The sequence below is a fragment of the Protopterus annectens genome, chromosome 1.part0 (genome assembly GCF_019279795.1).
Source record: "Protopterus annectens isolate FY-2018-M chromosome 1.part0, PAN1.0, whole genome shotgun sequence".
Classification (NCBI taxonomy): Eukaryota; Metazoa; Chordata; order Ceratodontiformes; family Protopteridae; genus Protopterus; species Protopterus annectens.
In genome coordinates this window covers 608,972,333-608,989,107 of record NC_056725.1, presented here as the reverse complement: position 1 = coordinate 608,989,107, position 16,775 = coordinate 608,972,333, and the positions used below count along the sequence as shown (strand labels likewise).

The 16,775-nt window shown below is 36.8% G+C and overlaps 1 protein-coding gene across 1 annotated transcript in view; it reads left to right on the top strand.

Moving 5' to 3' along the window:
* The window catches only part of SYT14 (synaptotagmin 14), a 1,344,965-nt gene that overhangs the window by 793,408 nt on the left and 534,782 nt on the right, over positions 1-16,775 (top strand). The window contains exon 9 of the mRNA XM_044060278.1: positions 1,100-1,549. Coding sequence (XP_043916213.1) covers positions 1,100-1,549 — 450 coding nt within the window. The remainder of the gene's footprint in view (positions 1-1,099; positions 1,550-16,775) is intronic.

Sequence of the window (16,775 nt, the reverse complement as noted above, 5' to 3'; positions counted from 1 at the left end):
GTAAGATGAATATGCCAACGAAAAGGGACTTTTCCTTGTAATAATTGTAGTTTTTGCAAATTTATATATAGAAATAATATGTTTGTACATCCAGTTACAAAACATACCTATAAAAGTTCTGCTTACTCAGGCTGTAATTCTACGAATCTGGTATGCATTGCCTTATATAATTCCTGTCTGGCTTTGTATATTGGTAAAACTAACAGGACATTAAAAGAAAGAATGTGTGACCATATATCTGAAAGATGGAGAAAGCTCGATAGTAATGCCCTTTATAAGCATATAAGTGATTTTGATGATACGCATTCTTTTAAGTTCATGGTGTTACAATATATACCCTCTAATTTTAGAGGAAGTGATGTAATAACCAAAACTAAATGTATAGAATAAATCTAGATAAATGAACTAAGGGCAGATAAAAGTCTTGGATTAAATGTTGCAAACAATGTTAAATCTATTTTAAAGGTGAAACATTTTAGGTAGTTAGCTTTAACTGTGTGTTTGATTAATTGTTTTATAATTCTTGCAAGTATTTAAATGAAGAGCTGTTGCACTGATGTTTCTTACAAATTGAAAAAGCATTTGCGAAGGCCTGCTGGCTTGTGGTTTTCAATAAAAGTGTTCTACATGGCTCCTTGAGATGTTTTTTTTGTTCTACTTGTATCTGGCTCCATTTTACCCACTTGAGCTTTCTTATTTGTGAGAACATCTATCAAAGACAAAGGCAGTTATGTGAAAAAGACAAAAGAATTTGAAAAACAAAATGGCTGTCACAGAAGAAAATACCAGTAAGTATTTTTTCAGTGAATGTTTTGAAGTTGTTTGGAGCTGCTGTGCAGAAGTCACCTGGTGTAAAGCAATGGTAGAACTTATGAATACATTGGAAAGTTATGAGCAGGGTGGAAGAAAAAAATTACTGGTTAACCAGGATCTTGAGATAATCTAATAATAAGTAGGGAAATGAGCCAAATAGTTGGCCAAATAACCCTTGTATATTTTCAGAGTATAGGCTTCCATGTTTCTCTGTTTGTAGTGTATCAGGAACTCTATTTTCTTCAGTATATTAAATCCTTAGATGTACCTGTTTTTCCCTCTACAGAACTTGTCTGCCAGAGGATCGTCTGCACAGCTTCCAAAAACATTTGACCCAGACTCTGTAACAAAGTATGGAACATTGGATGTTACATTCGACTATGATTCACAGGAACAGAAACTTTTAGTGACAGTCACAGCAGCTACAGACATACCAGCATATAGCAGAACTGGCAACAGTTCATGCCAGGTCCATCTGGTTCTACTACCCACAAAGAAACAGAAAGGAAAAACCAGTGTTCAGCGGGGACCATGTCCAGTTTTTACAGAGACATTTAAGTTTAACCATATTGAATCAGAAATGATTGGAAATTATGCAGTACGATTCAGATTATACAGTGTACGCCGGATGAAAAAAGAAAAAATTGTAGGGGAGAAGGTATTTTATTTAACTAAATTGAACCTTCAAGGGAAAATGTCAATCCCTGTGATGCTTGAGCCGCCTTGCAGCCTCATGGTAAGTACAAAAATGTCAACTACATGTTTTAGTAACAGTTTTAGGTTCACCTAAAAGTACAAGTAGTGTAAATAGGCAATCCTTTTTATATTTTTAAAATGTTAATTTAACCAAGATAGCCTGGCAAAGACAATGGTAGTCTTTTTTCACTAAGATCTACCTGCTTTCTTAAGATGGCAATGCCTAGAATGTTTTTATTACCTTATTTTTTGCTGAAGCAACACTTTGAGAAGTCTCTAGAACCATTGATGTTGATTTTTGTAAAATTTTAACTTCTTGTTAGTTAGCAAGACTCAGTTCATGTTACTGGTAGTAACTCAGATGAAATGCAATTCAGGTATCAGACTAAGACCTTAACTTTCTTCCTTGAATTCCTAATTATCCTTGACATCTCCATGTGTCCAAATGACCAACAGTGATACCGAGCTAGATGTACTCATCAGATGCACCTGACCTCTAGATATACATCATTGTGGCCCAGTACTGGTGGACAACATCCCAGGGCTATTATTCTGTGCATGATGGACAACATCCTAGGCCTATCATTCTGTGCATGATGGTCAACATCCAGGGCTGCTATTCTGTGCATTATAAATATTTTCCTCTGAATCATGTGGAAGATAACCAAAGGTAATAGCACATAAGAAGAAATTTAAGTGGTTGCAGAAAGATTTTATACCGCTACTAAAGCTAAAGTGCTTACATTAAAAATTCTGATAAAACTGATAGTTATGAAATAACTTAGTTGTTATGATAACTGTTTGCAGATCCTAAAATTTGGTGACATGAAATTAAGAGAAAAGACTTCTGACAAAAGTAAGATCTTAGGCTTTAAGAGTCAGCAGTGTATGGTCTTTTTAACTTCTGAAATTTAGTCTTCAATGACTTTATTATTATTTAACTAAGAAAGGTGTGCTATTTAGCTTCTCCAATATTGCGTAGTTAGCACACGGTTATTAGATTACATATTTGAAGCAGTTTTTTTCTGTTTTTTGTATTTTCTGAGCTACATGCTAAAAGTTTATCTCAGGACAATAAGTAGAGCTACATCCTGCAGATGAATTGCAAACACACTGTAATGCAGGTTTGGAATGTTAGCTGTGAGGTCATTTTCTTCCTGGATATTTGGAATTACAGGCTGGCATGTTTGCAGTCATGGCAAGTACTGAGTAGGCAAGGATTCTTGATGGTCTGACAATAGAGGCAGTTTATTCCTTTCCATTCAAGTCTGATCTTTCAATCCTTAGGAAAAGTAAGCAAGGTGTCTGAAGTATTTTGTAGTTGCAAGATGAATGAAACTTTTTGCTGTATACTAAGATATAAATAATCACACAGCAATACATTTCCAATTAATAAACAGCTAGAGGAGGACAGAGAAAGTGAGAGAGAGAGAGAGAGAACGTTCCTTTTAATATGTATTACTTTATAACACACACAGCCTCTAAAATGTCATTGTTATAAGTCTGCTGCATAGCTCTCAACTTTCCAGATTTTCACAGAATGTCCAGATTTTTGACTCGTATTTTTGGTCCGTTTCTCCTAAAATTGTAGTTTTCTGTCAAATCACTGAGGACTAAAGTCATACAATAGTGGCAGTTATTTGATTTTCAGATTTCATATCCTTCAGAAAATTCATGCTAATGCAAAACCTGTAATTTTATCAATGTTCTAAGTTTGTAAGAGCAATATTTAAAAAGTGTCCCTGTTTTTGGTTATTTGCTACCCCGATTTCTTGCTCGAAGAGGTTGAGAGGTATGGTCTGCTGTCATTTGTCCATGTTTTGCTTGAGCATATGTCATATATCTGTGATGAATGGGGAAGTATTCAAGACATGGAAAGTCTAGTAAGTGATGCAAAAAATCTGGGATTAGTGTTGAAAATGACTGAAAATGTATGAATGTATTGGAACAAAGTTTTTTTTAACAAAATAAGTCAAATGGCTTTATGTCTTTGAAATGGTATAGGTAAGACATTTTTTTAAAGCAATAATTTGCTAACCCATTTCTGAACCAGCAACCTAAAATTTGTTGCTTGTGTTAAAAAAACGTACTTAAATATTATGCTGCTATAAAAGTTTCAATATTTTTTCACTAGAATAGGAAGTAGGTGTGGCTTTTTATTATGCGGCTTTCATTTTTGATGATGTCAGTATTCCTGAACTGCAGTTTCCAACCATCTGCACCTCCACAAAGGAAGTCTGATACTGAAGAATTAACAGCACAGGAAAGCATGAATAACAGCTAAAGGCAACTACAATGTCAGTATTTGGAAGACGAATATCAGTGCCAGGTACATTAGAGGACTACTGGAAAATTATGCCTAAATAGTTTTCTGTAGTGATGTGCTGTCATTATAGAAGAATAAAAAGGAAAGAACTCTTAAGGCATCACATATACCTGCATCCTTAGTAATGCAGCGTATGTCAGCATACATAGATGGCATGCCATTTTGGTCACAGACCACTTCACTACCACTGTCGTCTGCTGGTGAGTGTATGATACTTCATTTGTCTGAGGTCACTGCATATTCTCCCCACTGGTGAGGTGACTTCTAAGTTTGTTATACTAAGTAGGGGAAAGAATCTAACTCTACAAGCAGGGTGTGGTATTTCAATCATCATCAGAAAACAGTTTATATGTTTTTGCAAACTCTTGTTTGATCATCTGGTTATGGATGGATGGGCTTTTGATAAAGTGGCTCCCAACAAAATAAACCCTACGCATTATTAGGGTGCCAGAGTTCAATGCATGAAGGATTAGCAGATGACATAAATATATGACATTTCTTCTGTCATGATAGCTGATATAAATGTAATAGAAAGACAATGAGCACTTCTGAAGTCACATAAGAGAGAACAATTATACAAGCAAAAGATAAAAGAGACCAACACACATTAGCAGTAATATAAAATATAAGAGGAAGGACACAAAAATTCTTCAAAGTAGCTAGTTGAGCAGAAAGCAGAAAGTTAAAATAGTTTTAAAACAGGTATCACATAGATTCCATACTGTTAGACATGAATAGATGGGATCAAAATATAACATAATCTAGTTTAATCGACAGGGACATAGATACACGGAACAATCTGCCAGGCAAATTTAGTTCACTTACAAGATACCTGTTTCACCAAAACCATTTTAATCAGCCCAAACTGCCAACTAGCTAACAGTTTCTTTTTACACAGATAAAGCCCTTCCATCCACCAAGGCCTACTCCTGCCACCTACGTAAATATACTATGAGGTCTTCCAACCTTTGTAGGTTATTTTATACCTGACAAATGAACCTGCAATTGTATTTATGATGATTAGTTGTATGTTTAGTTTCCAGAGCTTGCAGAACAAGTTTTGATGAAAATGGCATCAAGTAAGTATATATACCCCCTACAGACCATGTTAAAGTTATTTAAGGGAAGCTGAGATGCAGCAAACTTTGTCAGACAGGATAGTACATAGTCTCTCACACACACACACACACACATATAAATATTGCTTAAATAACCCCCTTGTAAATTCTCAAATAACTGGAATACATACACAAAATCCTCAACAGTTTTGTAAAATTTCATTAAAAAGTTTAGAGATAATTACATTGTCTATAGCTACCCATATAGAAAGACGAGGCATTATGATATTAAAGATGCGTTTTGAAACATTTTTGTACCTGTATTTCTGCCTGATGTTACACATTTTCACCATCTGAAGCATACCAGAACATTAAAAAAGGTTATGAATCTGAATCTTTCAACACTCATCTTTTTTTACCTTTCTCCACTGTTTGCCTTGTTGTGGTGGTGAAGGACAAGTTTTGCTTGCATCTTTAAGTATTGTGCATACAAATATTAAAGCAAAAATGTATTGGGCCTTTCTACTGAATAAGGTATGCAATATTCTGAGACATCATGATATCAGAAGTGAATTAGTGACTAGTGACTACTGAAAGGGTTGCACAGGCATTGAAAGCATATGTTGTAACTGCAGTTAATCTCGCAAAATTATCCATGTTAAACTGGATGAATCAAATTTCTTTAAAGGAGAAACATGGGAGGGATGGCTTTATTTCTCCATGCAATCGATTCATAGTGACTGACAAAAACCCTGGAGTAGATTTTCACATTTATTTTCTGGAGAAATGTCAGTCAGTTGATTTCTTTGGTCAGTCACAGCTCAACATTGTTTAATCTGCAGAGAAAACTGCTGTCTTCTCAATGCTGTAAATTCCAGGTGGACAGATTAGAAGTACTTTGCATGCAATTATGTTTTTTTTTTTAAATATCAGGGCTACAATGAAAGCATCAGTTAATACTTTTTTTACCAGTCCATTTATACTCTTTTTTTTTTTTTTTTTTTTTAATTATTTATTACTTATCTTGTTTATCCTTCCATTTTCCTAATGGTTTTAGCTTCAGAATTATCAGAGATATATATGATGGTATTTTTGCTGCGACTGGATTGCATAATCGATACCCATCTAGTGTGAATTCTTAATGGCTCCCCTATTGAAATGCTGAGTGGCAAAAAGCCAAAAAAAAAGACCGAAACTACATGAGAAGAGAGAATTTCAAACATTGCTCTTCTCCCCATACCTCCCAAACTTGTATATACCAACGTTTAGATCGCCATACCTCAGAGAAAAGGGAATATTCGGAGAAATGGCCGTCTAGGACTTGGTATATGGAAGTTCATTTTTTTGGTCATTCAGTCTCCATGGTCCCGACATTTCAGATGGTTAGTGTTCTCAGTGCTTGATGTTCATACTAAAAATAGCATGATGAAGAAATAATACAAACAAAAGCGATTGTTGTTTTAGTATTTAGAAATTACACATATAGGGCAGAATTCACAGAAATCCTCTCTACCTGTGCTAATTGCCCAACCCAGGGTAGCCAGTGAGAATGATAGACAGAATCCCAGATTCAGAAACATGGTAAAGCTGCACAGAGAAACATGTCTTTGGTGGCTCATTACCATGTCACTGAATTGAGCACTTCACTGTCAGATCTGTCCACTTTAGCATTCTCCCTAGTATTGCATGCATTACACTAGAAAAGGTACCCCCACACACACATATGTACACAAAAACATACACACACACACACACACACACACACACACACACACACACACACACACACACGCGCGCGCGCACACACATTCAGTCTTATTCATGCCCCCCTACAGAAACACACACATTAACTCATCCCTCACCCCCATAGATCTGTGTTACTTATCTGCATCGTGAGTTCTCCCATAGTAGTGAATGGGTAACTGCCTTTTTCCTCCTAGAGTAAAACTTTACCTCGCCAAGCAATTCTCTGAATTGCACAGATATATACATTGAGAGCTGAGGACATTTCCAAGGGAAAGCACATGGCTAATTGACATTAGCCAGTCCTCCAGGCTGCTGCATTAGCATGCATTTTCCTAGTGAGACTTCTATTCAAGCTAGGACCTCTGCAAGGGTAAAGCAATATCGGTAGAGTGAAGTTTGAATCAGAAATGCTTACCACAATGCAGAAACCTTTTGACATAAGGCTTCTTTATTGCAGTAAGTCTTTCTGAATCCCAGAAACATTGTGAAAAGAATAAAAGGATAAGCAAGTGTTATGACAGCATAATAAATTGAGACAGTTTGGTGATATGTCCTTGTCTGAGCCATAAAAAACTTAAAATACCTCACTTGAATAACTTGTCCAGTAATTCTGAAAGAGCTAATATAACAACTAAAGGCAAAACAGCCATATCAGCATTAGAAAATATAGAAGTAAACAAAAAATAAACATTCATTTCATGAATCTCTTCCACCACAAATATTTCCTTACTAAAATCTTACATCAGTTGTGCCCTTCTTTAAGAATACTTGATCTTTGTTCACGAAAGGACACTGTGATAGAAAATCTTAACATTTAATTTTACTCATATGCTGAGCTGTGTTTGTACAGCCATTTCTTCTTCCTTTGAAGGCTAACGCTGCCGTTATACAGCTACAGTACAACTTATGTGGTGTGAGTCCCCATATAACTCTTGCACTGCTGTTCACTTTCTTCACTTCTCTCTGTTGACAAACCACAGCTGTGTTTCAGAGAAATATCCTGTCTGTGGTTGTGATATAGGTCATTCATATGGCAGACCTTCACGGAAAATCTGTTAAAATGTCATTCTTCAAGACATAAAGGTATGTCTCTCCTTTCAAAAATCAGTAAATAAGTGTATTTTTGGTGGATAACTAGGGTGGCACAGTGGTCCAGCAACTAGCATTGTCGCCTCACAGAAATAGATTCTCCAGTTTGATTCTTGACTGGGGTGCCTTCTTTGGGGAGTCTACATGTCCTGCCTGTGTTTGCATGGGTTTCCTTTAAGTGCAACAGTTCCTTCTCATATTCCAAAAACATGCAGCAGGGGGACTGAACACTAAATTGGCTATAGCTGTGAGTGTGTATGTAAGTGTGTGGTCTGGAAAAACAACTGTGCAGGGCTAGTCACCTGACAGTATAAACCTTGGCTCTAGATGATTGTCACTTTTGAAGTGATAACCTGACCCATGTGCAATAATAGGAAAAGGGGTTGTGGATGGATGGAAGTAGCCCCTAAAGATGTTCGTAAACAGTGTAGTTTTGGCCCTGAGCACAGCACACAAAAATATGGTATTTGTGCTTAATAAAGCTACAACATAAAGCAAAATTAAAGCTTCTTCCACTCACAATACAAAAAAAAAATAAAGACGCTTGAAATCAGTCAAAAAAGATGCTTCATTGATGATGATGATGATGATGATAATAATAATAATAATACTGATCTAGCTAGAGTTTTCTTTTCCAGAAACTTTGTTACTATGTTGGTCCTTTAAAAGTAATAAAATAATGTTTAAAATGGCATGTGGATCACTTATCCCCCCCAAAGTTTAGATCTGCTAAACTGCTGAAGCTACGATTGTCAATTTAGGAATTCCTGGCATTACTGATTTTTTTTAATATCTTCTTGGAGCTTTCTTTAGAATCTAATTCTCATGCATCTAACCCGGAGAAGACTGACCGATTTATCAGGAAAATTTCTATATGAAACCTAATTGTAGATCTTGCTGCTATAGACCTGACTACTTCTAAGGGTCAAAAAATATCTGCTCTGATTACCCTTTCTAATAATAAATGGAGTAAATTGCAGGACAGGTGTGAAAAAAGAATTGTACCTCAGAGCGGTAGTTCCATCTAGCTCCCTGTTCTGATCCGCAGTATGGCTTCCCACCCTCTCAGATCTTCAAAAAAACAAAAACAACAAAAAAGTGTCTTAGACACTACAAGTCAGAGATCTCCACCCTCCTCAGCTCTACAGTTGAACAGCAATAACAACAGCAAAAAAGGCTTCTTCACTTTTAACTATAGCAAGCTTTTTGGAAACGGTTTTACCACTCACAAAGTGTTAAGGTGCTGAAGACCATTTCTCATTTCTGAATGCTGGTACAGAAAAAAAGGAAAAACAAAAAAAAACGGCCAGGTAGACACACTCACTTTATTGACAGAAATAAAGCTTTCGGGATAACCCTTCTTCACTATTCAAGACACTTTTAAAACACGCCTATTTTATACAAGTTGGTACAAATAACAAATGACACAGCCAACCAATAAAATTAACTAGATAATTAGTTAATTAACATTTCCCACACACATATATGTCGTATAAAATCAGTGTTCCTTAAACATATCATACAAAAAAAAATTAAAAAGTGGAATATAAAACTAACTACTTGGATAAAAAAGGTCTGTTTTAAATGTGTCTTGAAACACACCTTGATTGGTTGATTCATAGGTTCATAGGTTCATAGGTTGGTACTAGGCTATCGGCCGTAGGGCCTATACAAGCCTACCCATAACAATTCTCTGGCTATTTCTTCCCACACTATTTACTTCCCTGGACCCTTGTCTATCAGGGCGACTGACATGATCCCTGGGGTGAATTTCCTTTCTCCTATCCAATCATCAAGGTTCCTTTTGAAGAGGGCCAAAGAGACACTCTGCTTGACATGTATAGGCATTCTAGTCCAGAGTCTGGGGAGTCTCTTTGTCAGGAACCTATCCCTCCAGCATGTTTTGTTTATTGTGATGACAAGGTTTACATCCCTGGAGCGTGTGGCTCTGAGTGATTGGGATTTCTTTAAGTGTAGCATGTCCAACAGCTTTGGGTTTGACATGGCCTTGTATGTTAAGCAGAGATTGCTTCGGAGTAGACAGTATGCAACAGAGTATAGCTGGAGTTTTTTGAGGCAGTCAACATAGGGCATCTGCTTTAGGCCTGTGATTCTTTTAGTGAGGTATTTCTGCGGCCTTTCCAGTTGTTGCAGATGTCTTGAGAGGTGCATAACAAATGGAGCATTGTATTCTATAATGGGTCTAATGAGGGATGAGTACAGTGGGACAATGACTTCCTTTTTTCTGGATGAAAAGCCCTTAGTGATGAGGTGTGCCACATAGAAGGATTTCCTGACTGTTGTGGTGATGTGGTTGTTGAAGGTGAGACCACTCTCCTCTTGTGTCCCTAAGTCTCTTATCACACTTTCGGTGTTTAGTGTACTGCCATCTATATGGTAATTCCTGGGTACATGTTTTTTCCCAAAGGGGATAACTATACATTTCTTGGCATTAAGCTTGAGCCTATGGCTCTGGCACCAAGCATCTGTCTCTGTAAGGCTCTTTTGTAGAGTATCCACATCATTTGGGGATTCAATAATGGCTCCCAGTTTGCAGTCATCTGCAAACTTTGTTAGCCAGAGTCCCTTAGTGTTGGCCTGTACTTCAAAGAAGTAGATGCCAAACAAGAGAGGTTCCAGGACTGAACCCTGAGGTACTCCACTTGTCACTTGTCTGGAGCTGGATTTGGAGTCAGCTACTTTTACAGTCTGATGTAGGGATTAATGCCCAGCTTAGTAAGTTTATCTATGATTCCAGAGTGGGGGATGGTGTCAAAGGCCTTGGCAAGGTCCAGATAGGCTGTGTGGCTGCCTTACCCTCGTCCATGGCTCTGTTGACTGATTCGAAGAAGTCAGTCAGGTTCAGTAGACAAGATCGGACCTTCACAAACCCAAACTGGGTGGGGTCCAGTATTTGAAAGTTGCCAATGTCTTTGTTTATAAGTTCCATGATAATACATTCCATGGCCTTGCAGATCAGACTCGTCAGACTGATGGGGCAGTAGTTCCTGGGATCCAAGGTGGATCCCTCCTTGTGGAGTGGGATAACTGTAGCTGTGCGCCACTCAGTGGGCATGAAACCTCAGGTGAGGGTATGATTAAACATGACACTTAGGTGAGGTGCCAGTTCATTTTGTAGTTCATGTAGTACACAGTCTGGGATGTTATCTGGTCCCATGGATGCTGTATTCTTAGCTTTGGATAGTGCGTTTTTTTACCTGTGTGGCCATTATTACCGGAATTTGGCAATCTTCCAGTATTGAGATGGGCCATTTAGGGGGTGAGAGGGGGGTGAAGTTGGCACTGAATCGATCTGCCAGGATATTGGCAATATCCTTGGGATCAGTATATTTAATGCCATTCTGTTGTAGCTCAGAGCAGATCTGAGCATTGCCATTTAAAATGTTCACATAGTTATAGAATGCCTTGTGGTTGTCTTGGAATCCTTGGCAATTTTATTTTCATAACTAGCTTTGGAGGATTTTATGAGGGATCTCACCTTACTGAGGCTGGTAAGGGAGTTTTTTGCATCCTCGGATTTTCCTCTTTTCTGCAACAGTTTTTTCCTTTTGTAGTAAAGTTTGTTTATGGCAGGGGACCACCAGATTGGCTGTCTTTTTTTAGAGAAGAGCATCTTGGCTCTATTTGGGATGGCACGATTCATGCATGGGTGGATGTGCTCGTACAGTGCCTTAGTGTAGGACTCAGCAGTCGAACTTTGAGTTCCCGTCTGCATGGGTGTCATGAAGTTTGTAACTTCTGACTTGAGTAGCATGAAGTTGGCTTTGGAGAAGTTTTTTTATGGAGGTTTCCTTACTGGGGGGTGGGGGTGGGATGTAGATGTTAAGAGTGATTAGCTTATGGTCTGACCTGACCAATGAGGGGGTGACTATAGGTGTGGAGCATCAATTTCCCATGTTGGTAATGACCAGGTCTAGGATATTGGAGTCCCTGGTGGGACTATGGATTAGTTGATCCAGGGCATTGGAATTTATGAATTCCAAGAACCGTTGGGCAAAGGTTGGGCAAATGTATGAACCTGTGAACCTATGAACCAATTGGATGCTGTCAGTCTTATATGGTGCATCCTGCAGTACACTCATTAACCAAATCAAAGAGACAGTGCTATCTAACTAGCACTGCTCAGTTTTCAATCAAGTCAAAACAGAGACACTACAGACTGTGACAGTCAACACAACAATAATATGGTACATCAACAGCTAGGGAGGGACTCAGACTTACCTGCTTTGCAGACTTTCTCTCATCATTTGGAGACACATACTGTTCAAATGATCCTTACTGTCTAGATGGTTTACATTCCAACACAAGAGAATACCATGGTAAACAGTCTGAGCAGACAAGTGTCAGTCTCTACTGAGTGACTGCTCGTCAAAAAAACACCTTATTGATTTTGATTAAAAAAATGAGAGCACTGAAAGGTGAACCTATGTGTCTGCCATCAAAATCAAAGCATAGCTAGGGTGGGGTGAAGAGGACAATTGACCTGGATGAAAAAGGAGCACAGTCATTTGGTCCTGATCACTGTTTAATGCATACCAGCTTTTAAAAGCTAGTATTGCATTTGCAATCAAACCTGAGCCCTGTAGAGCTCCCTGTGTTGTCTAAACAGCAGTTTGCTACAGTTTAAAACATTTCTTTTTTTATAATGCTAATACCTGAGTGCTATAGCACTCCTTGCCAAGTATAAACTGTAACAATGCAAGCAGTTTGCTACAGTTTAAAAGTAAAAATAAATAAATAAACAAAAGAAACCTGAGCACTTTAGCACTGTGCTTGGGGTAAAAACTGTAGCAACTGTTTGTTACATTGTAGCAAACAGTTTGCTGTAGTTTAAAAGTAAACAAAATATATATATTTTTTAACAAAAACTTGAGTGCTGTAGCACTCCGTGCAGGGCATAAACTGTAGCAGCGTAAAAAGCATTTTTCTACAATTTAAAAGAATTATTTTTTTAATTAACTAAAATGTGAGGAAGGAGGAGGGTTCTGAGCATGGTGCAGCAATGAGACCTGATTGGCTTCTGGAGCAGAAGGGAGGGGCCATGTATCTGGCCAGCTGATTGGTTTGCCATTAGAAAGAGCAGCCTTTTTTATTTGGTTTTCATTTGAAGAGTGGGAAGGGGGTGAAGTGAGAGAGTGGTGTGGAGCCCGACTAGTATATATACTGCACTGTAATCGGCTTCCTGCAGTTTTATATGCTTGTCTTTTTTTTTTTTTTTTTTTTTTGAAGAGCTGAGTGGATGGGGTGCAACTCAATAGGACTGTCACAGGGTGCTAGTTGAACCAGCTATACCTCTGACCAGATTCATCAGTTTCCTTAATTCTTTTCCAGATTTCCTGATACACACTCAATGAAGACTAGTGCCTTCTCACACAGGTAAATTCAAAATGCACTGTATGCTTTTTATCCAGATTCAGCTCATCAGATCTTAAGAGGCTTGCTGAAATGTAAATACAGAGAAAGTTGACTTAACTGTTATAACCCCAAAGTGATCAAGACAGCAACAATCCAGACTTCTAGCTCATATGTTGGTGGCTCCTCCAATAAATTTGCCTCTTTGTAACAGACTCTTGTCTCAGTAATAAAGAAGAGTAATGCATCCAGACCTCAAGTCCTTGAATCTAACAGACTGGAGAATATCAAATTAATTCCAATTATCCAGTTTTTCTGCATAGTATTGTCCAACTTCACAAAGCTAAAAGACCAAATACCAAAAAATCATACATTTTAAAATGGAAATATTTTGTCTGGTGTACCAGAAATGACTTAGATACTGCTGTTTGTAGTACCTGACTTTTTTATTCAGTATTGGCCTGGTGTGTTCATTCATCCAGTTGGGAGGGTTGTGGGATGATTCACTTAAAGAAATGATGATGCAGAGTGAGACAAAAAGTTAAGGAGATGTTTCCTGGTGGACATTATTGAGAAAATCCAACCAGGAAAAAACAAAATTTCACTAACCAGAACAGCAAAAGTTAGCAGCAAAGGATGAGAACCACAGGTGCAAAATCCAGTAAAATGCCATTTATTTATTACCAATAAATGCTATTTTACTGGATTTTGCACCTGTGGTTCTCATCCTTGGCTGCTAACTTTTGCTATTATTGAGAAAATACAAAGGAGATGCAGAGGCAATCCTCATGATCAGTGGTGAGATGGAAAAGAAAACATGCAGAGAAAGTAAAGGAAGGCAAAGGGGAAGTAGTAGAAAAGAAGGCAGAAGAAAATGAAAAACAAGTACAAAAGAAGGCAGAAGAAAATTAAAAACAGAAGTACATGGTAAGGATTAAAAGTAAAGAAGACAAAAAGAAATCGACAGGTATGATGTGGGACAATTTAATAGCTCCTTTGGGTAAAACTTAGCACATGAGGTAAGAGTATTTATTATTAACAAGGAGTCATTTTGTGATATATATTTGTGACTGTATTTTCAAAGGAAACTTTTATTAGAGAATATGAAAAAAGATTGTAACCCATGGAATCTTTATGGGATAAAATCATTTAACAGAGAAACAAAAAATAAAATCCATGTACAGTTTCAAACAGAGGTAGAAAGAAAGACTTTGAAATGACATTTGAAAACTTTATGTAAAGAAGTACTGGACATTGCAAAAGTTTATGAGAAAAGGGGTTTATCGGCTGGTTGATGGGATTGTAATTTTGTGTTAAAAATAGAAAGAAATATATATATATATATATATATATATATATATATATATATATATATATATATATATGGGTCTACTTCACGTCACCTAAAACCCATTTGAGTGACTTTCATTTGACTGAGACTAAATCACCTAATTTTCAAAATACTGAAAACTCACTGAGTTTTAAGCAATAGACATGATGTGGGTTTCCATTCACCTGTGACTTGTTTGTGATAAAAATAATTTCTGTTACTTACAGTGCTGACTCTCAGAATACCAATAGTCATGTAGAAAGTAGTGTTGTAGTGTTTTTAAATGTGGGTATGTCTCTTTATATTTTTGTGGGAAGTATCTAAAGTAATATGGCGGATGTCTTGTGCATTCCCAGCAGTAGTGGCAGCATGAAGAGTACTGTAAGGCAAGTAAAGGGTATATGCCATTTTCCCTACTGTAGTGCGATCTTGGAGTCAGTATATATAATCACAGTGGGTATGGAGTTTTATATTGTCTGGTTTGTGTTAAGAGTGTAAGTAAGTAGGTTTTTAAGTTCTGGAAAGTGGTAGTTATTAGTGGTGTGAGTATGTTTATTTATGGTTTAAGGTTTAGTCTTTTGAAATTTAGCATTGTAAGCTGTTGGTGAAATGAGATTCAGTCAAATGATTTTTCAGTATTTTGACAAATTAGGTGATTTGGTCTCAGTGAAATGAAAGTCAGTCAAATGGGTTTTAGGTGATATTTATACTATGTCAAGCATGATAAATATGAAGAGGAATAAGGGTGTTGTAAAATACTGGGGATAACCCAAAACATGTTTTTTTTTTTTTTTTGTGGAAAAGAACATTTGCTAAGTAACTGTGATAAAATAAAATGCTATATTTGTGGGGAAATGGGACATGATGTAAAAATGTGAATTGAAATGTTATAAATTTAAAATATTTGGACATTTATGGATAGATTACAAAAATAAAAATAAGAGTAAAAAAGAAAAAGAAAGAGAAGAAAATGGACAAAGCAAATACATTTTAGAAGTAGTAGAACTGGAATAAAAATTAGATGAGAAAAAATAATTAAGAGGACACAGAAAAGGGTTCTGAAATAACTGATGAAAAAGACATAAACTGGGAGGTAGTAAAAGAACAAAGAATTCTACTGGTAAATGGGTAAAACACATAAAAATTTAAAGGCATAAGTACAAAAGAAACAAGAAAGGAAATTGATGAAAAATAATATATACAGCTAATGATTGGGGTATGGTACAATGGTTAAGGTGTTTGACTCAAAGTACAGTGTTTGATTCTCACCTTTAGGAGTGAAAATGGCTGAGCTTAGAATGGTCTGTTAAAAAAGCAAACCTGGTAATTGGCTTTAACTTATGAAACCATAAATCTAAGGAAAAGGGAAAATGAAAATTTTAGAGTGCTTTCTGTGAATAGTGATTTTGGAGTGGTGTAATACATGTGATGTAGATGTGACTATATTAGAAGACACAGGATTTTCAAGAAATAAATAAAGATTACAGAGAAACTGTGGGAAGGAAAGATAATCTGGAATTTGGGAAATGAAGGATGTTCTGGAATAACCATGTTCTGTAGAAATACAGTAAATACAGTAAAAATATTACAAGTAACTTTAGCAAAAATGGGAAACTTAACCACTGTAGATTTTAAATAGAAAGAATAAATATATAGAATTATAACATTATATGCTTATACTAGTTCTAAAAAAATGGAATTCTTATTTCATCAGATTTTAGACTATGTAGTGATAAATTTGAATATTTCAATAACGGGAGACTTTAATTTACTTAAGTAAAAAGAAAAGAAATGATTTAAGAAAAAATGTTAGAAGTTATAAGATGTGATAAGTTAAAACTAAAAAGTCTTTTGGCTTTTCCCGGTTAGGGGTCGCCACAACGGAACTCCGGTTCGCTAATGATTGGCAGTGGATTTTTACGGTGCCAAGTTGCCAGTCTGATGCCCAACCTTCAAAGAAGGCACACCCATTCACGCACGCATCTACCTGCATGCCTTTACACTTCACTCAACCGCAGGGAGGACATGCAGACTCCACACAGAAGGCACTCCAGCCAATAATCGAACAGGAGAACCTCTTACTGTGAGGTGACAACGCTAACAGCTGCACCACCGTGGCTACTTGTGATAAGTTAAAGCTATGGGACAAAAATTCATGGACTTACAAAAGGGGTATGCATAGAACTGAAATAGCTTATTTTATATTATCAGAATGTTTAGTTATAGAAGAAAGGGAGACAGTTGAAACAGGGCTTTCTGATCATCTGCCAGAATGACTAGAGATAAAGGAAAACAATGAATATATAAGAATAGGCAAAAGAAAAAAAGGATAAATGAGAAAGCA